The sequence below is a fragment of the Aquarana catesbeiana genome, linkage group LG05 (genome assembly GCF_042186555.1).
Source record: "Aquarana catesbeiana isolate 2022-GZ linkage group LG05, ASM4218655v1, whole genome shotgun sequence".
Taxonomy (NCBI): Eukaryota; Metazoa; Chordata; class Amphibia; order Anura; family Ranidae; genus Aquarana; species Aquarana catesbeiana.
Genome location: NC_133328.1, coordinates 563524283 through 563550928, shown reverse-complemented (window position 1 = coordinate 563550928; position 26646 = coordinate 563524283). Strand labels below are relative to the sequence as shown.

The window sequence follows — 26646 nt, the reverse complement described above, 5'->3', positions numbered from 1 at the left end:
AATTTGCTCCAAGATGGAAGAGGTGTTATTTACCTCCACTTGTTTTATCACCGATGGTGGTATTTTGTTACGTATTTGTCTCAGCAGTAGCACCATACAGTAAGGCCTCATGCACACGGTCATATGAATTCATACTGGATTTATTCTACCAGAACTTGCCAGAAAAATACCTTTAGCCCTGGTTCACATTGATGCAATTTGACATGGCAAATCGCATGCCAAATCAGCGGCAATTGTCGGCAATGGCAGCATCCGAATCGGTGCGACGCCGTACCGATTTCCAAAAGTAGTTCCTGTACTACTTTTGTTGATTTCAGGGTGCGATTTCCATTGACATCTGTGCAGAAACCTGCACAGAGGTCTCTGAAATCGCCCCCGAAGTCGGGACTGACATGCGGGAATGAAATCGTGCAAGTTCAGCTGAATTCAGGAATTTCATTCCCGCAGTCAGTGTGAACCAGGGCTTACTGTTGCATTTATGCGTGTATGGTGTTGAGAATAAACACATTCCACTGGCCAGAATATGAATTTATTCTGGCCATTGGAATAAGGGCCAGTTCACACCAAATGCAGTCCAGTGCGTTTTGTTTTCTGCAACAAAAACGCATGGAAAGTAGGTTATACGGTTTCCATTGGTTCACACCAGTGCAGTCAGTTCCAGGGCGCTTCAGTTCCAAAAAAAAAAAAGCAGAACATGCTGCATTTTTCCCTGCACTGCACTGGAACGTGGTAAAACACAACGAAAATGCACCAGAATGCCCTGAAATGCATCAAGAACGCACCAGACCCCAGTGAAAAAAAACAGGAAAAACAAAAAAAAAAAGCATATGTAATGCATCCGGATCTGGAGTGCGTTTTTGTGCTGTGAACCTTAATGTACACTCATATGCATATTTAAGTGTATAAATTGCGCTCATAAGCTTCTCTGAGTGCAGCTTTTAATGCCTACAAATTCTGCTCTTAAAATACAGATCTAAATGTCTGACGTGTTTGGCCACATAGGCTAACATAGAACTGCGATTAGAGGCATACAAAGTATGCTGTACACCCGCAAGGCTACTTTCACACTGAAACCGTCGTTTTAGCGGCACCTTTCAGTTTCTAGCGGGGAGCTTTCAACCCCCCGCTAGCGGCTGAAGAAAGGGTTAAAAGCCTCCTTGTTGTGGCGCTACAGAAACACTTTGCAGGTGCTTCGGTAACGCTTCCCATTCATTTCAATGAGCAGGGCGTTTTAGAAGCGGTGTATACAGCGCTCCCAAACCGCCCCAAAGATGCTGCTTGCAGGACTTTTCAGAACGTCCCGCAAGCTCACCGTTCCAAGTGTGAAAAGTCACACCGAAATGAATGGGAGGCGTTGTTTCAGGCGCTTTACAGGCGATATGTCTAGCGATAAAACGCCTGAAAACCGTCTCAGTGTTAAAGCAGCCTAAAAACTGCATTTTTATGCTTGTGTGCCTAAAAAAGTGTGGCAAAAAATGATTACTTAAAATGTGTTGCACCCGTTGGCTCTCGCAATGAAAATGAATTTGGCGCAAAGCTTGCCACTACATCGCCAGAAACGTGTTGCAAATGCTTCAATGAATGGCCCCCCTAAGTTGGATCATTGCTGACGTCAAGGTTTCTTTGAATTGTTTTATTTCTCTCCGCCATCCATGACAAATCCTCTGTCACTTGGAAATATCAGTGCTGCTTCATTTCAAGGACAAGGCTCCCCAGCCTGTGACAGCTGACAAGTATGGCATCATGTCAGGATTTGAATCCATGGACGGCGTGGTTGGCCAGCCATGAGGGGTCAAGGTGGGAGGCAGTCTTGTGTCTCCTCCTCCCTCTTCCTTGTGATTCCCAGCCCTGTGACATGTACATTGTGAGAGGCTTCCTTCCCTCCCCTCTGCTGGAGCTGCAGCTGCTGCAGTCATGGCTGCTGATGGGATTGATGATGAGCGTTCCCCTCTGATCTCTCCTAATAATGGCGCACCCCCCTATGGACAGGACAGCACCCTGCGAGGTAAGGCCAGGCTTTGCCTCCCTCCATCCATCCATCCATCCAGCCTGTGTCCTCCATTCCAAACTCCCAGCCTTGCAGAGTGCTTGGATCACCCAGCCCTGGATTACTGCAGAGCTTTGGGCTATTGCAGCTCCTGCGCTTTGTTTGGTTGGGATAGAAGTCTTCACAATAATGTCCAGGGGGCTGATCTGCTGTGCTATCTATTGACTCAGAAAGGGGATGGTAGGGAGCACAGCGGGGATCCTGATTGATCAATGTGTTGGGGCTTTTATTCGCACGTGCTTGGCGTTCGTTCGTTAGTTAGTAGCCCTGAATGAGTTAACCAAACCTGACAAGTACTAATCCTCCTAACAGGATTTGTGTGCTGCAAAGCTTTCCCTGAGTACCGAGACACCAATAGAAATCATTGGCTGAACCACAAGAATTCACTGAAAAAAAAAAAAATAAATTTGTTGCATGTGTAGGGTATAGACAAAAGACCGATACACAATAGCGAGCTGTAATATCGATCGCTTGGTCCAGTATTGGTTTTACATAGCATTTTGCATCACAAAGTGACCTTTTGGTATAGACAGGACTCAATGCAAAGATGTTTACTGGCATCATCCAAGGCTGGCACGGCTACCCACCTCCCATGGTCTTCCTGTAAGTACATTCAGGGGGTGTGTACCTGGCAGGGATTCATAGAACAATACACAAAGCGCTGGCAGCCCCAGCAAATGATCGAGCAAAATGATTTTGTGGTTTAAATCCGAAATTGTAATTGCTGGGTGACGGTTCTTGGAATCCTGGAGAGAAAACTTGCCTGTTCTCCGTAGGTGGGTGCGGAGCGATCTGACACATCGCATGCTCAGGTTGTGTCTCTGGAAACCAAGCTGGTTAAACAAAGATCTGACACTTGTGTGATAACTGTATTAAGGTTGGCCATACATGTATAGATTTGTGATCGAGCAAACAATCGGTTCATCATCAATGAAAATATTGAACAACGCAACTAGGGTTGCCACCTCATCCCTTTAAACCCCAACACACATATGAATTACACAGGTTCTGTGGCTAATTAGGGTGGTAATTAAACTTGGTGCATTATCTGCCTCAGAACCTGTGTAATTCATATGTGTGTTCGGGTTTAAAGGGATGAGGTGGCAACCCTAAATGCAACATGTGCATTATTCAATTCAATAATTTTGGTCACATTGAATGATTGATCGACTAGCCGGGTCGACCTGCGTGCGATTGAATAGCCGGGTTGACCTGCGTGCGATTGAATAGCCGGATCGACCTGCGTGCGATTGAATAGCCGGATCGACCTGCGTGCGATTGAATAGCCGGATCGACCTGCGTGCGATTGAATAGCCGGGTCGACCTGCGTGCGATTTGAATGGCCTGCGTCAACCTGCGTGTGATTGAATGACCTGCGAGCGATCTGAATGGCCTGCGTCGACCTGTGTGCGATTTGAATGGCCGTGCCGACCTGCGTGCGATTTAATGACCTGCGAGCGATTGGCTTGCGTCGACCTGCGTGCGATTGAATAGCCGGGTCGACCTGCGTGCAATTGAATAGCCGGGTCGACCTGCGTGCAATTGAATAGCCGGGTCGACCATCGTGCGATTTGAATGGCCTGCGTCGACCTGCTTGCGATTTGAATAGCCTGCGTCGACCGTGCGATTTGAATGGCCTGCGTCAACCTGCGTGTGATTGAATGACCTGCGAGCGATCTGAATGGCCTGCGTCGACCTGTGCGATTTGAATGGCCGTGCCGACCTGCGTGCGATTTAATGACCTGCGTGCGATTTGAATGGCCTGCGTCGACCTGCGTGCGATTGAATGACCTGCGAGCGATTGGCCTGCGTTGACCTGGGAGCGATTTGAATGGCCGTGCTGACCTGTGTGCGATTTGTGTGTGGTCACATTTAGGCCCCTTTCACATGGGCTGTCCAATCAGGTCTGCCTGTCAATTTTTCATGCAGACCTGATCGGACCCTCCGCTATGGAGCGGTAGATGTCAGCTGACACATGTCCGCTGACCCCAGCCACCATCTGATCCCATCTGCCATAAAGACGAACGGTGGTCCTAGTCCTCATCCGTCTGGTGGATGGGATGGGATGGAAAGGACAGGCAGTCTGTTTCCACCCAATTGCCCCATAGAGGAGAGTGGGGCTGTGTCCGTGTCCGCTCTGCATAGCGGAGCGGACACGGACCTGGACCTGTCATCTGGCTGCTCAGCAGGGATAAGCGGAGAGATCTCCCCCCCCCCCCATTTAGCAGAGGCGTCCGTGTGAAAGGGGCCTTACATGGCCCAGGTTCTGCCAATAATCTCGGTGACCATACACATATAGATTTGTGATCGATTTTTAGGTACAGTACAAGTAAACAATCATTCATCATCAGTGAAAATATCAAACGAGGCAACATGTGTTATTCAATTCAATCATTTTAGTCACATCAAATGAACGATTATACTGATATGCTCATGGGCCATCTTTTACATGGGCCAGGCCCTGGAAATAATATAGGTGGTCATACACACATCTATTTGTGATTGGTCTAGGTATGCGCAATTGTAAACAAGCATACAGTATGAGCTCTATCAGCGATAAGCTTTTGAAAACTTGTCCGCATCAAAAACTCACGAAATCACTCGAATGGAGGGTCTGGTTTATGATTCTTATTTAAGTTGATAATTTTAGTAAAAACTTATGAACGATTGAATGATCATATTGATATGTGTGTGGCCAGACTGCTAGTTGACCATACATGTTGCGATTTGTGATCACCTCTATGTATGAGTGATTGATAACAAGCAATTTATAATCAACGATGCAACACATATGACATTGATTCAATGTGTAAACTATCAGAAACAATCAATGAATCGATCTGTATTTTGATCAGTTGTGTGATGCATAGGCAGATATTTGTTCAACTGATCAGAAACAACCAATAACGTTCTACCACAACTGATCAACTTGCCAATCAAAAGCTTAATAAATTGACTGTGTAGCGGGTCGCTGCTTTAGGATTCCTATTGAATTTGATCATTTTAACATTTTTGAATGATCGTATTAAATGTGTCCGGCCATCTTTAGTTGGGCCAGGCTCTGGGAATAATCTCGGTTTCCTAACTTGTTTAAAACTTCATATGAGAATCATGGAGACGGCCATTATGCTAGTTCCTTGACTGTCCTACAAAAGCCTTGGCTGCAAAGCTTTGAGTCGCTGCCCCAGAACATGTATAAAGAAAATGCATTCCAATACTTTTCTGACACTTCTTTACAGAATTCTTTGAGTTTTGAAGCAAAAACATTTTAGGCTCCATTCACACTTGTGCGACTTTGAACACAAGTTGCATGACAAGTCGCAGCCCATGTATTTCAATGGAAGCCATTCAAATTGATGTGATCTAAAGTTGCAGCGACTTTAAAAAGGATCCTGCACTACTTTGATGCGACTTGAGTGTCATAGATTGCGATGTAAACTCTCAATGCCCTCCACACATGCTGCCATTCATAGAGTTGAATGAAGTGTAACTTTTTTTTTTTTACACTTCTAAGACCCCTTTCACACTGAGGCAGTTTTCAGGCGTTTTTAGCACTAGAAATAGCCTCTGAGAACCGCCTCCCATTCATTTCTGTGTGACTTTTCACACTGGGGCGGTGCGCTCATGGGACTTTAGAAAAAGTCCTGCAAGCAGCATCTCTGGGGCGTTTTGGCGCTCCCAAAACGCCCTGCTCAATGGGCAGTGCTTCCAAAGCGCCGCAACACGGGCGCTTTTAACCCCTTCTTTGGGGTAAAAAGCGCCCGCTAGAGTCCGAAAAGCGCCGCTTAAACAGCGATAGGTCCCCTTACACACTGAGCCACGGCCGCATTAAGCTGCGCTTTTTAGCATGCTGGCTGGTGTGGATGGGCAGTGATAGGTCTGAAGTCTTTTACAACCCCATGGCAACTCCACTTTTACTGTGGGAACATTTGTGAAAACATCCTATGCTTCTCTTGTGAGATATAATCTGCAGTTTGGATATAGTTGAGAAAGGTAAAACCCCTTTACAGTTTATTTTTTGCTGTCTGTGTACCATTGGGGAGATTTCCCCACACTTCCTGTCCCAGAAACGCAACAGGAAGTAAGAAAATATCCCCAAAAAGTAAGGGAAATTACCCGTTTAGACAGTATTTACTGTCAGATCAGAGCGTGGATCGCTTCTTAGAGGGGTTTAATAGGTGGTGAGGAGACAATATGTTGCCCCCTCACTGCCTGTTTAACCACTTATGGACCGGAAGGATTTACAACCCTTAATGACCAGGTAGTTTTTTGCGATTCAGCACTGCGTCGCTTTTACTGACAATTGCGCGGTCGTGCGACGTTGTACCCAAACAAAATGGATGTCCTTTTTTTTCCCCACAAATAGGGCTTTCTTTTGGTGGTATTTGATCACCTCTGCGTTTTTTTTTTTTTTTTTTTTTTTTTTTTTTTTTTTTTTTTTTGCGCTATAAACAAAAAAAAAAAAAAAAAAAAAGCTACGATTTAAAAAAAAAAAAACAAAAAAAGCCAAGTATTTTTTTTTCACTTTATGTATATATATGTATATATATGTGTGTATATATATATACACACACACACACACACACACACACACACACACACACACACACACACACACACATATATATATATATATATATATATATATATATATATATATATATATATATATATTATTTATATTATAAACACATTTCTTCCTCAGTTTAGGCCAATATGTATGTATTCTTCTACATATTTTTGGTAAAGACAAAATCGCAATAAGCGTATATTGATTGGTTTGCGCAAAAGTTATAGCGTCTACAAAATAGGGGATAGATTTATGGCACTTTTTACTAGTAATGGCGGTGATCAGCAATTTTTAGCGGGACTGCGACATTGCGGCAGACACTTTTGACACTTTTTTTTTTTTTTGGACCAGTGACATTTATACAGTGATCAATGCTATAAAAATGCACTGATTACTGTGTAAATGTCACTGACAGGGAAGGGGTTAACAAGGGGTTAAACATGTTCCTGGTTTGTGTTTTCTGACTGTATGGGGACAGTGTGATGCTTAGCAGAAAGACAGGATCTGTGTGATCTCCCCTATCAGAACAGAGATCTGCCTTGTTTACACAGGCAGATCCCTGTTCTGTCAGTGCGGGAAACGATCGTGGGTGGCCGACAGACATCGAGTCCTCCGGACCCGCTGATTGGCTCCTCTGCTGGCCAATGGAAGTGCACACCCACAAAAGCAAGTTCCTGTGCCAATGTACAGGTACGGCGATTTGCGGGATCGTGACACCTTGCCGCAGTATGACGGCAACTGGTCAGCAAGCGGTTAACCCCCTAAATGCCACACTATATTTACTACATGGCCCCATTTGGTTCTTGTTGCAAAGCATTGTGGCAGCGGCATGTGTACACCTCCAACCCCTCCCTGTGGTTGAGGGGCTGTAAAAATGCGGCTCAACCACGTGGTTGAGTCACTAAACCTATTGAAGCCAGAGAGAGCTTGGCAACTAGCATTTTCAATGGCACTCTGCGTATTTTTTCAGCACAAGCTTTTAGTAAAGTACTGAAACAGCCAATGTTTACAATGTATCTCGTTGTATAGGTCAGCTTATCTGGTGGACCACACAATGAGTTTGTTGCTAATGTGAAATAGGGACCTTAGATTGTAAGCTCCTAGGGGGAGGATTTGAATGTATAATATGTAAAGTTCTGCCTAAACTGTTGGCACTAAAAAAAAAAAAAAAAAAAAAAATGCCTGTATTAAATAAATAGAGGAATAAATAACCAATTACATATTTGGAAACCTTGCACATGATTTTATATACCTTATACACTCGAGTATAAGCCAACCCGAATATAAGCCGAGGCACCTAATTTTACCACAAAAAAACAGTGAAAACTTAGTGACCCGAGTATAAGATGAGGGTGAGAAATGCGCAGCTACTGTAAGTGGAAAAGAGGGTCAACAATGCCCATTTGCTGCCTCACTGTGCCCATTTGCAGCCATAGGTCCCCCGAACTTCAAACTAGGCAGTTAAGGGTTCCTAGATGCCCCCTAGCTGCAGCCAAAATTTGGGGTCTCTGGACCCAAAGGGTCCCGAAATGACATTGCTGCAGATGGACACAGTTGACCGACTTTGGGGCCCTGTATCTCAGGGCTACTTGGTGCTAAGAACCTCAAATTTGGTGTGCAAACCCAGTGGAACTAGCACTACAACATATCCAGCTGGGGTTCAAAAATGTCAAGCTCTTTTCTGCAGCAGAGAATGACATTTTCCGAACCGATTTTTGGGGCCCCGTATCTCAGGGCCACTTGGTGCTAGGAACACCAGCTGGGTTTGCACACCAAATTTGGGGTTCCTAGCACTAAGTGACCCCGAGATACAGGGCCCCAAAGTCAGTTCGGAAAATGTCATTCTCTGCTGCAGAAAAGTGCTTAACTCGAGCATAAGCCGAGTTAAATGTGCTGAAAAACTCGGCTAATACTTGAGTATATATGGTAACGGAAAATACATTTTTATTGTACATAATGATGTGCTTTATACCAGAATATTAATGTTATGAGTTTATTGTGGCACACAGGTCATGCAGGAATGCTCTATGTAGCAATACATACATATATAGTATAGTAGGTGAGGTTGAAAAAAGACACAAGTCCATCAAGTCCAACCTATGTGTGTGATTATATGTCTGTATTACATTGTATATCCCTGTATGTTTCGGTCGTTCAGCTGCTTATCTAATGCCGCGTACACACGGTCGGACTTTTCGTCTACAAAAGTCCAACGGACACCGACGGACTAAAGCTGGCTGGTAATCCGATCGTGTGTGGGCTTCTCCAGACTTTCAGCAGACTTTTTCAGCCTCAAATCCGACGGACTTTAGATTTGAAACATGCTTCAAATCTTTACGTCGTAACTACGACGGACCCCGAAATCCGCTCGTCTGTGTGCTAGTCCGACGGACAAAAACCCATGCTAGGGCAGCTATTGGCTACTGGCTATGAACTTCCTTATTTTAGTCCGGTGTACGTCATCACGTACGAATCCGTCGGACTTTTGTGTGGTCGTGTGTAGGCAAGTCCGTTCGTTAGAAAGTCTGCTGCAAGTCCGCCGAAAGTCCGCAGGAAGTCTGTCGGACAGGCTGTCGGACTTTTGTAGACGAAAAGTCCGACCGTGTGTACGCGGCATAATAGTTTTTTAAAACTATCGATGCCCCCCACTGAGACCACCGCCTGTGGAAGGGAATTCCACATCCTTGCCGCTCTTTCAGTAAAGAACACTCTACGTAGTTTAAGGTTAAACCGCTTTTCTTATTTTAGTGAACGGCCGCATGTCTTATTAAATTCCTTTTCGCGGAAAAGTTTTATGCCTATTGTGGGGTCACCAGTACGGTATTTGTACATTGAAATCATATCCCCTCTCCAGAGAGAATAAGTTCAGTGTTCGTAACCTTTCCTCATAACTGAGGTCCTCCAGACCCTTTATTAGCTTTGTTGCCCTTCTCTGGACTCTCTCCAGTTCCAGTACATCCTTCCTGAGGACTGGTGCCCAGAACTGGACAGCATACTCCAGGTGCGGCCGGACCAGATTCTTGTATGGTGTTACCAGGGCACATGGAGAACAATTGTTTTTCATGTGACTTTGCTTGATCTATGCAGCTGAACTAAAGCCCCGTACACATGGGCCGAACATTTAGCCCGTGTGTATGGCAGCTGGTCCGTCAGAAGCCGGCCGAACGTCTGGTTTCTGTTGATAGGGCATGACTGAAAAAGGTCTGCCGATCGGCATTCGATCAGCGCTCTCTGCCAATGGTTGATTGCGCCGACCAGTGTGTTCTGACACACAATAGCTCAGTGGGGGAGATTGCTGTACTAAAATCTAGTAGTTATAAAAGCTAAAGTTTTTAAAGCCCGATTCAGCCTGCTGCCAGCTGATCGCCTCCTCCCTACCCAGAGTCCCTGTTTATGCGGTTTTCTTTTTCATACACCGTGAGGTGGAAAAAAAGTATTTGTTCCCCTGCTGATTTCGTATGTTTGCACAAAGAAATGATCAGTCTATAATTTTAATGGTAGGTTTATTTTAACAGTGGGAGACAGAATAACAACAAAAAAAATCCAGAAAAAACGCATTTCACAAAAGTTATAAGTTGATTTCCATTTTAATGAGTGACCTCTTCACAAAAAATATGACTTAGTACTTGGCAAAAGGTCAGACGTTTCTTGTAGTTGGCCACCAGGTTTGCACACATCTCAGGAGGGATTTTGTTCCACTCCTCTTTGCAGATCCTCTCCAAGTCATTAAGGTTTCGAGGCTGATGTTTGGTAACTCGAGTCTTCAGCTCCTGCCACTTATGTTCTATGGGATTAAGGTCTGGAGACTGGCAAGGCCACTCCAGGGCCCTAATGTGCTTCTTCATGAGCCACCCCTTTGTTGCCTTGGCTGTGCGTTTTCGGTCATTGTCATGCTGGAATACCTATCCACAACCCATTTATAATGCCTTGGCTGAGGGAAGGAGGTTCTCGCCCAAGATTTGACGGTACATGGCCCCGTCCATCGTCCCTTTGATGCGGTGAAGTTATCTTGTCCCCATAGCAGAATAACACCCCCCTAAGCATAATGTTTCCACCTCCCTGTTTGACCATGGGGAGCTCTTTGGCATCAACTCGACTCACTGCGTTTGGAGGAGAAGAAATGCTGCCTATGGTCATAAGCAGCATTTCTTCTCCTCCAAACATGGCGAGTTGAGTTGATGGCGAGTTGAGTCTCATCTGACCACAACACTTTCACCAAGTTTTCCTCTGAATTATTCCTTTGGCAAACTTCAGACAGGCCTGTACATGTGCTTTCTTGAGCAGGGGGACCTCACAGGCACTGCAGGATTTCATTCCTTCACGGCGTAGTGTGTTACCAATTGTTTTCTTGGTGACTATGGTCCCAACTGCCTTTAGATCATTGCCAAGATTCTCCCGTAATAGTTCTGGGCTGATTCCTCACCATTCTCATGATTGTTGAAACTCCATGAGGTGAGATCTTGCACGGAGCCTCAGACTGAGGAAGAGTGACAGTTATTTTGTGTTTCTTCCGTTTGCGAATAATTGCACCGACTGCTGTCACCCTCTCACAGAACTGCTTGGTGATGGTCTTGTAGCCCATTCCAGCCCTGAGTAGGTCTACAATCTTGTCCCTGACGTCCTTGGACAGCTCTTTGGTCTTGGCCATGGTGGATAGATTGGAATCTGATTGATTGCTTCTGTGGACAGGTGTCTTATATACAGGTAACAAGCTGAGATTAGGAGAACTCCCTTTAAGAGAGTGCTCCTAATCTCAGCTCATTACCTGTATAGAAGACACCGGGGAGCCAGAAATCTTGCCGATTGATAGGGGATCAAATACTTTTTTCACTCATTAAAATGTAAATCAATTTTATAACTTTTTTTGAAATGCATTTTTCTGGTTATTTTTGTTGTTATTTTGTCTCTCACTGTTAAAATAAACCTACTGTAACGAAACGTCCCACGCTCCCGCTTCCTCCCAGTCTGAATATAGATATCAGATATTCCAACCGCTAACAACAAGACAATACTCGTTTGGTTGCTGAACACGGACTGTTTATTGAAAACACAGGTAATACTCTGGACAATCCCCCCCACCTTTGCATTCCAGGCAGGGGTAGACTATCCAATCAGCAGTGAGAGCTGTTGGAGGAATTCGCCCCCACCAATCTCACAGCTAATCTACATACACGTCCCATAATATCCAAGGACACAGACACAATAGAACATTGGAATACAGCCACAACCCAAATGACCCAGCAAAGAGTACACAACAAAATGAGACAATATACTGACCACCCCAAGCTGGCAGAGACCATCATAGCCTCCTTAATAATGTCCTTTTGCATTATATAACAGAATATCTTCCTAAATGCTTGTAGCTCCCTCAAATGCCAAGGCCCATAGTCGGTAGGCAAGAGGCTAGCATTCAGTCCCCTCCAAAAGTCTCTGTCCCAGGTGAGTCTGTCACACCTACCATTAAAATAATAGACTGATCATTTCTTTGTCAGTGGGCAAATGTACAAAATCAGTACTTGCAGTACCTTTTTCGGAAGTCTTCATGTTGGGTCCTCATAATGCGTTGGGTCTTTTCCAAGTAGTAAGTAGTCTTCCAAATGCAGAGTGTGGCACTGATGCGATGACATTAGTGCCACTCTCTGTATCATCATATCGTAAATGAAGGGGTGACAGTGGTGGTGCAAATGAAGTATTGCAGGGATTACTCCAGATTGAAGGTGAGTGTTGCAGCTAAATGGCTGGCTACCCTGGGGTTTGATCATTTCTAGTAGCAATGCTTTATATTAGTCAATCTTGCAAGTGGGATATTGAATCAGGCGTGTGTAGAATGAGTAACTGGTTGGATTATTTTTGATGTAGTGGCTGCTACTCTCTTGTCCGGGTGCGCTCAGGGCCGGTAAGTAAAAGAAAGCTTCTGTGCTCTGTATTCTAGATTCAGTATTTTCTGTGTTGTTTACGTGGAATGTGGTGGTTCTTTTCTTGTAGTAGATAGTACATTTACAGTGCAAACTAAAATTGAGGAAAGTCCCTAGAGGCAATGGCAGCAGACTAGACTGAAATAAGAGTGAGAAGGCCGAAAACTGGCTAAGTGCTTATGGTTAATGATGCTGATAAAATTTTCTTATGATTATAGTTTTATACAATACGTATTGTATCAGTAATTTTGTGAAGAAAAGTATTTTTATTTATTTTTGTATATTATTACATTTCAAATAATGATTTATAAAAATAATAAAAATTCAATAAATATAATTTAGTATAATGGAAATAGTTTCCTATCACCCCGTGTACTCAGTACTATCCCCCCAGAAACGTCTCTCTTGAGTGGACATGTCTGTTGTAGGACCCCAAACCATTTAGACACACCCCCATGGTGCTCATAGCACTGGTTTACAAACTGAGCTGTAGGGCATGGGAAATGGCAGTATTGAATTGCTTATGGCATGGCATTTTTAGTCTACCCAATGATACAGTAAATTTGGCCAATTTACCCCCCCCCCCCCAATCATGTCTGGGAGGCCAACAAGGAAAGGCAGATGTTCCCATGCCACTATTAGAGGGCCAGCGCCTGTGTTCACAGGCAAAGGTGGACGTGGTCTGTCCTCAGGCAGGGCACATTTGTCTCTGTTTAGTGATGTTGCCTGTGCTATCCAGCCACAGCATGTAGAGGAGGTTGTGGACTGGCTTCCTAAACCATCTAAATCATCTTCTCATTCTTCTCATCCTCTATGACCCAAGCTGACACTAGTGCGCAGTCCACCGCAGCTGCCAGAGTGGCTTATTCTGCCTCCTTGTCCACAGCTACTCCTGCTATAGCCCCAGCATCAGGTATGGATGAGTCAGCTGAATTATTTAAACACAGCGTCAGCCACTTGCTTCTTGAGGATGCACAGACATTACTTAATTCTGATGTTGGTTCTGAGGTCGAGGAAGGGAGTAACATGAGCCTACAGAGAGGGGAGAACACCGATAAGCAACAAATTGGCAGTCCTGTTCCCCCCCATGAAGTTGGGCCTGAGTGTACTATAAATTGGCCTCTTCACATAAGGCTTGTTCACTGCAGGCAGACTAAGGGGACCCCCAAGGCACTATATTTAAAGGAATTTTTCATTTTTATTGTTTCACTTTAAGCATCATTAAAATCGCTGCTCCTTTAAAAACTATCTTTTTTTTTTTTAAATATTTTTGCATGTCCCCCAGGGCAGTAGCCGGGCCCCTGTACCATTTTTATGGCCAATAACTTGCATAAAAGCCTTCAAAATGGACGCTTTTGATTTTTCAAGTTCGGGTCCCATAGACTTTAATATGGTTTGGGTCCGAACTTTTGCGATGTTCAAGAGTTCTGCCGTAAACCGATCCGGGTGGTGTTCCCTCCATCTCTAATAAGCAGAGGTTCATAATGATAAATATTGCAGATCTGTCATTAATTATGCCTGTGTGTCTCACAGGGTATTTGGGGAAGAGTTCACACCTGCCAAGATGAGATAAAGCAGGGCTCAGAAGACTCTTTATGTGTTTTATGGCTTTGTCACAGTTTATGTGACACAATCTTCCAACCATGAATGTCAGGGAGCTTGTCCCATGCTCAGCCTTTCTGGGGTAACTACAGACATAGGGGCACCTCACGTTTTGCAAGGACCCACCTGTACTCTCAGATGATTTGGTGCCAAATTCTGTTGTTGGTCCTGTACATATTTACCAGCGTGCCACACCCTGCCCTCTACTCTCCCACACAAAATCAAAAGGAGATAAATCCCAATCACCTATTGGCTATGATTTCCCACATATATTGGAAACTTCTACAAACAACAGAAAGTTATTTAAAGCAGAATTTTACCCATAATAACTTGATAAAAAAAAAATGTTTTTTAGCAAGGAACATACATTCCACATTAATTATGCTACCAAAATTACTGTGTGCTGTAAGTTGCCTTCAGCATTGCTCCTGTTACTTCTTGCTGGTGGCTGGCATTTTGCTGAAGCCTGGAGCCCCTGAACAGCAGTAAATCATAAGGTGGAACTAAACCCATATATTTAACGGATTCAAAAAACAGTTGCATTCCTGGAATTGCTAACTCACATTTGCTTTTGTCCTCAACCAAACTGTCAAACCATCAAATGGCTGGTGTCATAACTGATCACATGTGCAGACCCATGGCAGTTGCAGATCAGACAGAAGCAACTTCCTTGGCTGTGAAGGATAGAAGGGTTTAATTCCACTCAAGGCTGTCAGTAGATCGGCCTCTACAAACTCGGCAGTGCCTAAAAATGGAGAGCAACTGAGCATGTGCAGAACAAGGTAAGACAGTGCATTACTGGGTTTTAAACAGTATGGACACTTATTTTTAATGTTTTACATAGCTATACCTGCAAAAGGGGCCAGACTGTCATTTCTGACTTACGTTCCACTCTATCTGTGAAGAAGACCTGTCATCATTTTATATCTACTTTTGATTGTGCTAAATGTTGCCCAAAGAAAGTGCCCCATATTCTAAGCTACTTCCCAAACGACAAACTAATCAAAACATGATATCACTTTCCAGTATTTTGGTTACTCAGATTCCAGTAGAGTTACAAACCAACGTCATCAGCTGTACTTTGCCAAGAAGATCCATCACTGCCTGATCCAGATAAATGTACAGTCCTCTCTTCTATTATCCACAACACATGTAGAACACTGCAGTCAGGGAATCGCCAACATCCAGAACCATTAGATTGTCCCATACAAAAGTGCTCTTCCATTTGAACCTTCTGAGCTTCACTCTTCTTCCAGGCTGTCCAGAACATATTGATATCCATACATATGCAGATCTTTCCACTTTAGCTCAGTGGCACATAAATACCACGATCTCTGCAATGAATAGCATTTTTGGGTTACTGCACATGTGCAGTAACTCAAATAATGTTGATGCTGTGATCCTGGGACATAGCCCAGGACACAGCATTGGTAAGACAGAGGGCCAAGATGTGGGACTGTCTCAGCAAACCCAGGAAAGTTGGTATCTACACCGATCAGCCATAATATTCTGAGCAACCACCATAACCCATCAAGGCACATAGACTGTGCTATATCTCTGAAGGTATGCTGTGGTATCTGGCACCAAGCTGTCAGAAGCAAAACCTGTAAGTTGCGAGGTGGGGCCTCCATGTTTGTTTCTCCAGCACATCCCACAGCTGCTTTATTAGCTGGAGATCTGGAGAATTTGGAGGCCAAATTAACACCTCAAACTCATTGTGTTCCTCAAACCATTCTTGAATTCATCAGACCAGGTCACCTTCTTCCATTGCTCTGTGGTCCAGTACTGATGCTCACATGCCCATTGTAGACAATTTTGGCCATGGACACAGTTCAGCATGGGCACCCTGACCAGTCTGCATCTATACAGCCCCATGAGCTACAAACTGTGATGCGCTGTGTGCTCTGACACCTTTTTATCAGAACCAGCACTAACTTATTCAGCATTTTGAGCTACAGTAGCTCTTCTATTGGATCAGACTACACAAGTCAGCCTTTGCTCCCTTCGTGCATCAATGAGCCTTGGCCACCCATGACCCTGTTGCTGGTTGGCCGGTTTTCCTTCCTTGAAACACTTTTGGTAGGTCATGACCACTGGAGGCCTGGCAAATCCCACAACAGTTGCAGTTTTAGAGAAGCTATGACCAAGTCATCTCTTCATTACAATTTGGCCCTTGTCAGATGTACTTGAATCCTTACGCTTGCCCATTTTTTCTACTTTCAACACATCAACTTCAGGGAGAACATGTTCACTTGCTGCCTAATGTAGCAACGTCCCAGGCCTCCTTTTAGTCTAAAGAGAACCTCTAGAGTTAGGGATAGCTGACATCCTTCTTTGTAGAGTGGGTTTCAAGGCATGGTGAGTGTAGTGCAAGGTAGATTCATGGGTGCCAGACACTTCTTGATTGCAAAGAGATTTACTGTCTCTTAAACAGAACTGTGGGAGAGAGGGTTTAGGGCCAGGACACCCTTTAGTAGTTGCAATGTTAATTAGCAGACTCTGAGACTTCTACAGGTAGACAGCCATGCAGGGAAAGGCATCCAGCAAGACACCACATCTGCATGTGTAGGAGCGCTGTCACCTATGGCAACAGTCTTTTAACAGTTCCTAACACAAATTGTAACAAACTCCTTTTATTCCTCCGATCACTTCTTGTAGATTCTCAACCCACTGAGCTCCCAGACTCTCTCACTAGACTTGCTGGTTCACGGCCACTGAACCCCGTGAGCTCTTCCAATCGTCTTACTTAGTATCTTCCTCAAGCGTCACCCCTGCTTCCCTTCTGGGTCCCAGGCTTGGCACTTCAGATACTCCTCAAGTGTCACCCCACTGGCTGGGTCCCTGGCTTGGCACTTCAGATACTCCTCAAGTGTCACCCCACTGGCTGGGTCCCTGGCTTGGCACTTCAGATACTCCTCAAGTGTCACCCCACTGGCTGGGTCCCTGGCTTAGCACCTGCTGAAGTTTCCTGATTCTTCACCATTCCCGGTTGGTGAGAATACTGCTCCGGTACTCGCTTCAGCTACTCACTGTGGTCCCTGGTAATAAGGCGGTTGGTCCCTTAGTGGCCACAGCTTTCTCTCTACCTCCGACCATGACAGGTTCTCTGGCCGGCAGAACTGTCAATTCTGGTTGACCTGCAAGCCGCAATCCCAACCCTGCGCTGCTCTCCTGCTTCTGGATAGGCTCTCAGACAGCCTAGCAGCCAGATGTGCCCGAGATAGGCCCAAACTCCGGCCTAGCAGCCCGGGCAGTACAACACATGTCCACCCAGACAGCCGTCCAGGTGGCACAGTACTCCAATCACCGGACTCCACCCAAATATATAGGTTCTCCCAGCAGGCTAAGGGGCCAAGAAAACCCCTGCCCATTGGCTGAGACACCACATATACTCCTAATCTGTCCTTGCATCGCCCTTATCTTATCCAATGTCACCAGGTACCCGGTCACCCAGCGACAGAAGAGAGAAGTGCAGCAATTTCAGAATTAGGGTGAAATCAATTGATCCCTAGCAATTAGCCAAGGCAACTATACCTGCCAGGTAAATTTAGGAGCAACCCTGCCTCAACATCGGGGTGCTACAATAATATTTCAGATGCCACACAATAGAACAACAGGGGAGTTTGCTGTTCTTACATTGGATTGAGCCATCATTTTTTTTTTTTTTCAGCCTGCTGGGTTGAATGGAAAACAAAAACTTGTAGTGTGTACTAAGCTTTAGCCTGTCAGTGGTCATAATCGTATGGCTAATTAGTGTATGTGACATGCATAAGTCAGTATCTACAGAACAAGAACAGGTAAACGGCTGCAATGAAGTTTGCTAAAACACTTGCAATCTGGGTATAACTGACCTAAACTGGATTTTTTTATTCTCAATTAAACATTATAGCACTCAAAAGCAAACTGAATGCAGATGGATTTAACGTAATACAAGTTGGCACAAGTAGCCAATGTGCACGTACCCTTAATACATAATAAATGTATGCTGCCTTAGATCTTATGTGCAATCAAATGAATTTAAAGCGGTATTAAACCCAAAAGCAAAAATCGAATCTATTGCAGCTTTCAACTTGCCAATCATTGGATGATGGTGGTGGCTGCGTTTAGTTTTTTTTTTCTTCTTCCTTAGTTTGGCTTTTTTCCCTCCTGTTTTATCCTGGTGATCTGGCCAGTAACTGCATTAGAGTGGATGAAGCAGCACAGGGGGCACAACAGACAGCAGCATTGTCAGTCTGGATAGGAGGGTAATGTTAGATGTACCAGCAGCTTTAAATACACTAACAAAGTGAAGTCAAACTCCAGCTAACACTTCCATCAAACTGTTTTTCTTCCTTTTTGGAATAGATTTTTTTTTTTTTTTTTTACTTGAATAGCTGATCATTTTAAGCACCCCTGCAAGTATTGAATAGTTAGTTCCATCCATGTACACCGATACATCTGCTGGAGAGCTTGTTCTTTTGAGAAACAGACTTGCTGACCAGATCACTAAGTAAAAATAGAAGAAAGAAAGCCTAAAAAAGGAAAACGAATGCAGCCATCACATGTAAGAATTGGTACACTGCAATATTATGGGTTTAATACTGCTTTAGACCCCTTTCACACTGGGACAGTTTGCAGGCGTTATTGCGCTAAAAATACCGCCTGCAAACCGCCCCAAAACAGCCTCCGCTGTTTGTTCAGTGTGAAAGCCCAAGGGCTTTCACACTGAAGCCGTGCGCTGGCAGGAGAAGAAAAAATCTTCTGTCAACCGCATCTTTGGAGCGGTGAAGGAGCAGTGTATTCACCGTTCCTGCCCATTGAAATCAATGGGACAGCGCGGCTATACAGCGGCTATAGCCGCACTATACGAGTGGATTTAACCCTTTTTCGTCCGCCAGCGGGGGGTTAAAACCGCATCGCTAGCGGTAAAACAGCGCTAAAAATGGCGCTGTTTTACCGCCGACGCCCCCTACCGCCCCAGTGTGAGAGGGGCCTTAATGCACAGATAAAATCCACTCTTTAGAAGTTCAAGTGGCATTTTTCTTGCACACAATTCCCATTATGAATATAGGCTTCATACTGATAGAACCGACACTTTTATATATAGAAAGTTTTAGTTTAATGGCAATCATCACCTCCTAAGAGCACCATTATAAAGCTGCTTGTGCTTAGAGAGAGGCTAATGATGCTGTGTGCCCTCCTCTGCATCACATTATGGCTGAATGTGGAAGCGTGCTGCTTTCAGGTCAATCGCGTCACTCACTTTGATGCTGAATGCTTGGAGCTCTCCTGGAAACACTCGGACACATTTACTGAGAACATTGCAAGCGATATGATGAAGCTCCCATCCTGCACTGGTCCTGAGAAGTGACGATCGCTCCATGGCAGAGCACACCTTTTGTAGCACTATTCAGCAGCAACATGCCAGCTCTGGAGCTCCATTTCAATCCGTTTCAACTGAGCCCTGTAACAGCCACCCTAATGGGTTTTCTTTAACCACTTCAATACTGGGCACTTTGACCCCCTTCCTGCCCAGGCCAATTTTCACCTTTTCAGTGCTGTCGCACTTTCAGTGACAATTCTCTGGGGTCATGCAACACTGTATGCAAATTACAGTTTTATCATTTTTGTGAGACAGAGCTTTCCTTTGGTGGTATTCAATCACCACTGGGCTTTTTCTTTTTTTTTTTTTTTTTTTTTTTTTTTTCCTAAACAAAAAAAGACCATAAATTATTTTTTGTTTGTTTGTAAAGAAGTAATTTTTCTTCACCGATGTGCGCTGATGAGGCTGCACTGATGGGCACTGGTGAGACGGCACTGATTTGCAGCACTAATGGGCGACACTGAGTGGCACTGATAGGCACTTATAAGCAGCACTTACCGGCATGGATAGTCAGCACTGGTGAGCAGGCACTGACTGGCATCACTGATGGGCACTGTTGGGGCATGCACTGATAAGCAGTGCCCTGATGATCTGTGCAGGTCCCCCCTCTAAGCAAATGCCACTGATCATCTCTCCTCACCTCCACATGCTGTCAGTGTGAGGAGAGGAGAGCCAATAACTGGCATTTCCTTGTTGATATGTGATCAGCTGTGATTGGACACAGCTGATCACATGGGTAAAGAGCCGCGTCATTAATTCTTTACCGAGATCGGGAATGCGCTGTGTCTCGGGGACACAGCACACTGCTGATCACTGCGCTGAGTGGAACGACGTCATATGACATCATCCCAGAACAACAGAACCACCCCGGCGCCCTCATTTGCCTATACAGCGGGCGGGAGGTGGTTAAAGCTAAACGCCATGAAAACATAAAACTCCTGTGTCTTCACTGCAAGGGTTAAGTCTAGGTGCATGGGTGTCAAACCCAATTTAATCGTGGGCCGCATAAGCATTATGGTTGTCCTCAAAGGGACGGCTGTATCTAGATGTCCAAAGCATCCCCCCCCCCCCCCCCACCACCACCACCGATGTCAAGAGCCCCCCCCCACCATCAGCAGTCAAGAGTTCTCCACCCTCCATTACGTCACAGTGCACCCCCTTACCTTGTGCTGCTGCCGGGAAGAAGCTGGGGGCAGAGCCAGGAAGCAGAAAGTGCAGGGTCTGGAGGAGGGCTGGAGTCCGCTGCATGCTGAGACAAGGTAGGGGGTGCTGTGACTGCACAGAAAGGTGCAGGATCTGTAGGAGGAGTGAGTGAAGAGGAGAGGGGCCACATGAAATGGCCTGGTGTTTGACATATGTGGCCTAGCGGATTTTGAAAAGCACTGTTTACTTCCCTAAATATCTGCACCTGTAGGTTCTTCCATGTTGCTAGGCAGGTCCCTCTTCTCTCTAGCACTCCAGCAGTTCCAGGTTCTCTAAGAACTACAAGGCCAATGTAGGACCGATAGTCCTGCACTGGACATAAGAACCTCAAGGAACAGTCCACTGCTGGAGCATGAGGGAGTGGAGGATCAGGTAACAAATTGCTTTTACCATACGTTACTTTTATGAACATTTAATCCTTGCGGTGCGGTCTTCCTCCAGTGGCATCAGTGCCCTTTTCGCTTGGTCTCTGCATACAGGGCAAACATGCTGGCAGCCATTAGGTCTATCTCTCACTGCTCTGTACATTGCCTGGTAGACCCCTTTTGTGCCGAGCCCTCTACAGCCTCCAGAATGCTACAAGACGGTGCCAGTGCCATTACTTCTCTTCAGCTGCCAGCTTTCCCGGCACAAAGATCTCAATCCTCCACAGTGCTTTCTATACAACCACTCTCTGCTCCTTCTGAACTCCAACCTGAATCGTGCACCACGGCTCCCTCCTCTCCCTCAATTGCCTCCTTTCTTCAGGCTTCGCCTGGGTTCACACAGGACCAGTGTGGGAAACCGCATGTGATTTGGACATGAATCGCACCGCATTCCTGTTCAAATCACATGAGATTCTTTGCAGTGCAGTTTGAGCCCATTCATCTTGTATGGGCTCAAATCGCATTGCACCGAGGGTATAGGTTTTGGTGTCTGAGCATTTGCACGAGTGCCAGTACTTGTAAAAATGCTTAGTGTCGGCACCGGTGCAAAGCTACTGCTATCCATAGGTGTCTCCATCACTCCTCCATCCAGAGTGGGGACACACTAAGACAGGAAGTGTGTTACTGGCTGGATCACCAGGTGAAAATAAATAAAAAAAGGAAAAATTATTGCATCAACCACCTTTACGAAATTAAAAGCTGCAATATATAATTTTTGTTTGGTTGCTTCAGTGTTTAATACCAGTTAATTAATCTGAACTACTAACCTGGAACAAATTTGCAGATGTATACAGAAGATTATCCAATCAGCAATTGTGTTCTGGTTTGTGACTCAAAGTATTGAAGACATGATCGGCATAACAGCCAGTCAGCTTGCATTTTTAAAAGGAGCCCAGCGATGGTAGCTCCCCATTACATGCACTAATTACTTTCCCTATCATAGTTGTAGATCTTTTCATTTTGTGACATGAATAAGCAAGCTGACCATGCAGGCTGCCTTATTGGTGAATGGAAGTTCTGGTGTGATTGCAGTGTCATCCTAGCAAAATTATCTCAAGAAATGGTTTTAGTAAACCCCCCCCAGGGACACGCTCTCATGTCTTTTATGTTCACCCTGGGGAGGTGTCACATGTAAGGGAAGTGCTCTTTCCAGATCCAGTAACAAGGGAGATGTATTATTCATCCTGTATATCCCCTTTGATATCCCAGTGGGGTGTAGAGGTTGCCTCCTGCATAGATGTCTTCTGCTGTATTATGTTGCAGTCTGCCTTGGAGCATGTGCTCCCTAAGTCACTGACAGCTGTCATTTGTTACTGCACATTCCAGTATTATTTTATATAATATAAAGCAGCCTTTTCACCCAACAGGACAGTGTTACTAAACCCAGAACAGAAAAATCAGTGTGTATATGCAGTAAAGCATGCTTGTTATACTCACTGTGGAACCTAAAGGGTTAATCCTCTGCATTGTGTAAAAAGGCTATTTGATCCTGTCTTCTCTTATCCTCCCCTTCTTCCACTGTTCCCGATTCATCTCCTGGTGGAACAGAGGCTAGGGGAAAATCTGCACAATGCTCAGTTTGGTGTGTATTGCTAGATATTTTTTTTCTTGGGAGGGTGCATGTGATCAGCACTGGGCCAGACAAAGGGTCAGGGGTCCTGCAGCCTTATAGGACAATCAAAGTATAATGAAAACTCCTCCTACAAGCTTTGACCAGACACTGATAGAAGTCACAAGACTGTTCTAACTGCTGATGAGAAAAGGTATTTAGCAGTTTATATTTACTAAAACTATTGTATTTCCATGTTCTGTGTACTGTGGGAGACCAGATACATTGAATTCCGGGTCCTGGGTTTAGTACACTTTAAAGTATTCTTAAAAATGTTCCCTTCCCCCTCCTCCTATGTATCCTGCCTAAACTGTACAAAAAAGATCTGTATACCTAATTTAATCTGTTCTGTTCCAGTAACCTGATCTCGCATTTCCGGCTCCCCTGTGTCAGTGAGTGGCTGCTGCAGAGGAGAGAAGGGAGAGCCGAAAAAATGGCTGAGCCATGGGAGCCTATGGGTGACATCATGGCTCCAGGAACTCAGAGTCGTTGAGCGGTACCTTACACAGAGCTGCAGGATCACGTGACCGGCGCAGAGTGGATTCAAAATATACAGATCATAGGTAGGAGGAGGGGAAGGAACATTTGAAGAATAGTTATAGTTAGGGTTTTCTTGCACTTTGAGTACTGCTAAACACTAAAATATTACAGTTTAGGCATTTTTATTACCATTCATAGACAAATATGTAAAAAATAGTGTAAGGGAGGATGATAAAATCCATAAGGTTGCTTTTGCCATCTGTATCCCATTGGGGAGATTTAGCTTCACTTCCAGTCCCACAGCCAAAATAGAAAGTGAAAAGAAATCCCTGGTGCTCACCGGATCTAGTGTCCCTGATGGAAGATTTCCTTTCTATATCAATTATTGGCAAGACTGGCAAGAGTTCCCCACCACAGACTCCCAGTTGGTTTAAATTGGATTTATTATATATTAGACTTGCCTGTGTAGCAAGGTCTTTTACCTCTTTTGGTCTAATGAGAACCTCCAAAGCCAAAGATAGCTGACATCCTTCAATATGTAGTGGGTTGTGAGGCATAGTGGGTGCAAAGATAGTGAAAGTAATTGGGCGCCAGACACTTCTTGGATCTAAAAGAGGTTTTATTTCTTTTGACAGTCCTTTTTATATATTTTGGGGGGGAAGTGGGTTCGGGCCAGGACACCCTCAGATAGCTGCAAGCTCAATTGGCAGACTCAGACTTCGATAGGAGAATAGCTGTGCAGGGAAAGGCCCCAGCAAGGTGCCACTTCTGCATGTGCAGGATTGCTGTCTCCTATGGTAACAGTCCTTTAACAGTTCCTAACTCAAACGTATCAGCTCTTTCAGCTCTACTACGACTGCCTCTTGTAGTTCTTCAATACTGAGCTCCTGGTCTCTCACTAGACCCACTGACTCTGAATCCCTTGCGCTCCTCCAAGGTTTGTGGTGGTATCCCCTCAAGCGTCACCCATGCTTCCCTGCTGGGTCTCTAGCTTGGCACTCCAGATACTCCTCAAGCTCCACCCCTGCTAACTGGCTCGGTCCCTGGCTTAACACACAAGGCTGCTCTGCAAGCATCTCCTCCGCTGGTTGGGTCCCTGACTTGATCACCGCCTGAAGTTTCCCGATTCTCCACCGTGCCCTTTGGTGAGAATATGATTCTGGTACTTGCTTCAGTTGCATACCTCCCAACTTTTTGAGATGGGAATGAGGGACATGTATTAGCAAAGGTATGTAGTCCTAGCGCACATGCCCTGCCACGCCCCCTTAAAGGAGAATTGTAGAAAAATAAATGATTGGGTAAACCCACAAGGGATTTTTTTTACCACTGCTATTCCTTTATATTGGCTTTTGAAACTTACAAATGCAGCAATTTAGAAATTGAATTAAAGGTTTAGCACTGTAAAACACTTTTGAATAGATAAATAGTGCATTTTATATACAACTATATAGATCTGACCAAAATGAGGGACACCTGAGGCGGAAAGAGGGACTTTCTTCTAAATGAGGGACAGTCCCTCGAAATCACGGACAGTTGGGAGCTATGCAGTTACTCACTGTGGTCCCTGGTAAAGACGATTTGGTCCCTTTTGTGGTAACCGATTCCCTTCTACTTCGAGTCAACTGACAGGTTCTCCGGCCGGCAGAACCGTCACTTCTGGTTAGACTGCAAGCCGCAATCTCAACCCTGCACTGCTCTCTCACTTCTGGATGGGCCCTCAGACAGCCTAGCCGCCAGATGCCTCCTAAAACGTAAAATGTTCTGTGATTGGAGGAGGCAGATCTTGTCATTCATCTGCCCGTCCTCCATTTCCAGAATCTATTCACAAGCCCAGGAATTCTGTAAGAGGGGGTGTGGTTGGAGGGGGGAGGGGTTCCACTATGTTACAACTTTTATATATGGGTGTAACATGTTAGGCGGGGTTTACACTAGTATTGGATGTGGGTTTCCCTGCATCCAATTTGCATGTTCACTTCACACATCTCTGGAGCGAATTGTCCAGGGGTCCTGTGCGTCTTCTGGTCCGTTTCAGGTCCAAATTCAGCCAAAAATTCGGACTGAAATTGGACCTGAAACGGTGAATGGGAACGCAATGTGGACCCCCTGCTGTGAGCTGCTCCATGCTCTAGTATGAACCCAGCCTTACATAGCATAAGGCCCCATTCACACTTGGGTCTGTTAGTGATTACATGTGGCGGATACAGTGGGGGTTCCCGGTGATTAACTGATGTCAGAAGCCCTATCAAAAGCAATGGGAGTCTGAGAGTTCCGACAGCTAATCGCAGCCGCTTGCACGTAATCACTCATGGACCAATTACCTGCAAATGATTGTCCCTGGAAGCAGACTGTCTGCATTCACGGCTGATCATTTGCAGGTAATCGGTCCATGGGTGAATACGTGCAAGCGGCTGCGATTAGCTGTTGGAGCTCTCAGACTCCCATTGCTTTTGATAGGGCTTCCACCTACAGTTAATTGCTGGGAACTCCTGAGGTATAGGGGGGGAGGTGCTGCGCTAACCAGAAGAAAGCTGTAAATCTCTGTCTGTGGTCAATTAATAAAATGACATAAAATCGCATAATAAATCATATAAATCACATAAATAAGTGTTGACACTAAAAACATTCAAGTCTTAATAATCAGCATCCTGTGTATGTGAAAAAAGTGCATAAAAAATCCTTTTCAGTTGGTATATACTAAATGACAAAAAAAAAAAATTGCATGTAAAATCGCATAAATAAGTGTTGACACTAAAAACATATAAATCTAGATAATCATGTGTTGGTGCACAAAGGGACATAAACACTACTTCATGTGAATAATTCTAAATAAAAATACATAGAATAAATCAGAAATAACCATCAAAAACATATCCTTATAAATGGTGCAAAACGTACAAAGTGCCAGTGCTTAAAGGTGATCTAGATATCGCAAATAAAACACATCAATCCAACGCAATATGGATAATAAATAATGTAAATAAATGTCCCAATAATAGTGATATAAAATATATTGTGCTGGCCTGCGAAACAAATGACCAATGACATGCCAGTAAGTGCAGCAAATTTAAAGTGCCAGTGTAAAAGTCATTGAAAGTGCAAAAGCAAGTTCTGGTGTATTCAACAAAACAACAGTGGGGTGCCTGGGATGCAATTCACTCAGTGTCCTCTTCGTGCATAAAACACTAATGTAAGCAGTGGCCCCTTACCTAGCAGGGCTAGGTCAACCGCATGAATTGTAGCTAAAACGCCAGGTCCTGAGCCTCCATCGTGTCCCTATATCCACGCTTGCCGGTGTTGGGTTATCCTAATGGCAGCTGATTACAGGTGGCTATGGTCCTATCAGGGGTCCTGGACCAGCGCGGATCCTAGCTCAGCCTCCACATCTCAGGTATGTACGTACAGGAATATGCAGGACAAAGGTACTTGATAGTGA

At 44.8% G+C, this 26646-nt stretch overlaps 1 protein-coding gene across 2 annotated transcripts in view; it reads left to right on the top strand.

Moving 5' to 3' along the window:
• Positions 1-1809: 1809 nt before the first annotated feature.
• PIP4P2 (phosphatidylinositol-4,5-bisphosphate 4-phosphatase 2) overlaps positions 1810-26646 on the top strand; it is a 100986-nt gene continuing 76149 nt past the window's right edge. For both annotated transcript variants that reach the window (XR_012244547.1, XM_073631934.1), the window contains exon 1: positions 1810-2005. Coding sequence is in view for 1 of the 2 variants with exons in the window: in XM_073631934.1 (XP_073488035.1) it covers positions 1915-2005 (91 nt within the window). In the remaining variant the exon portion in view is untranslated. The remainder of the gene's footprint in view (positions 2006-26646) is intronic.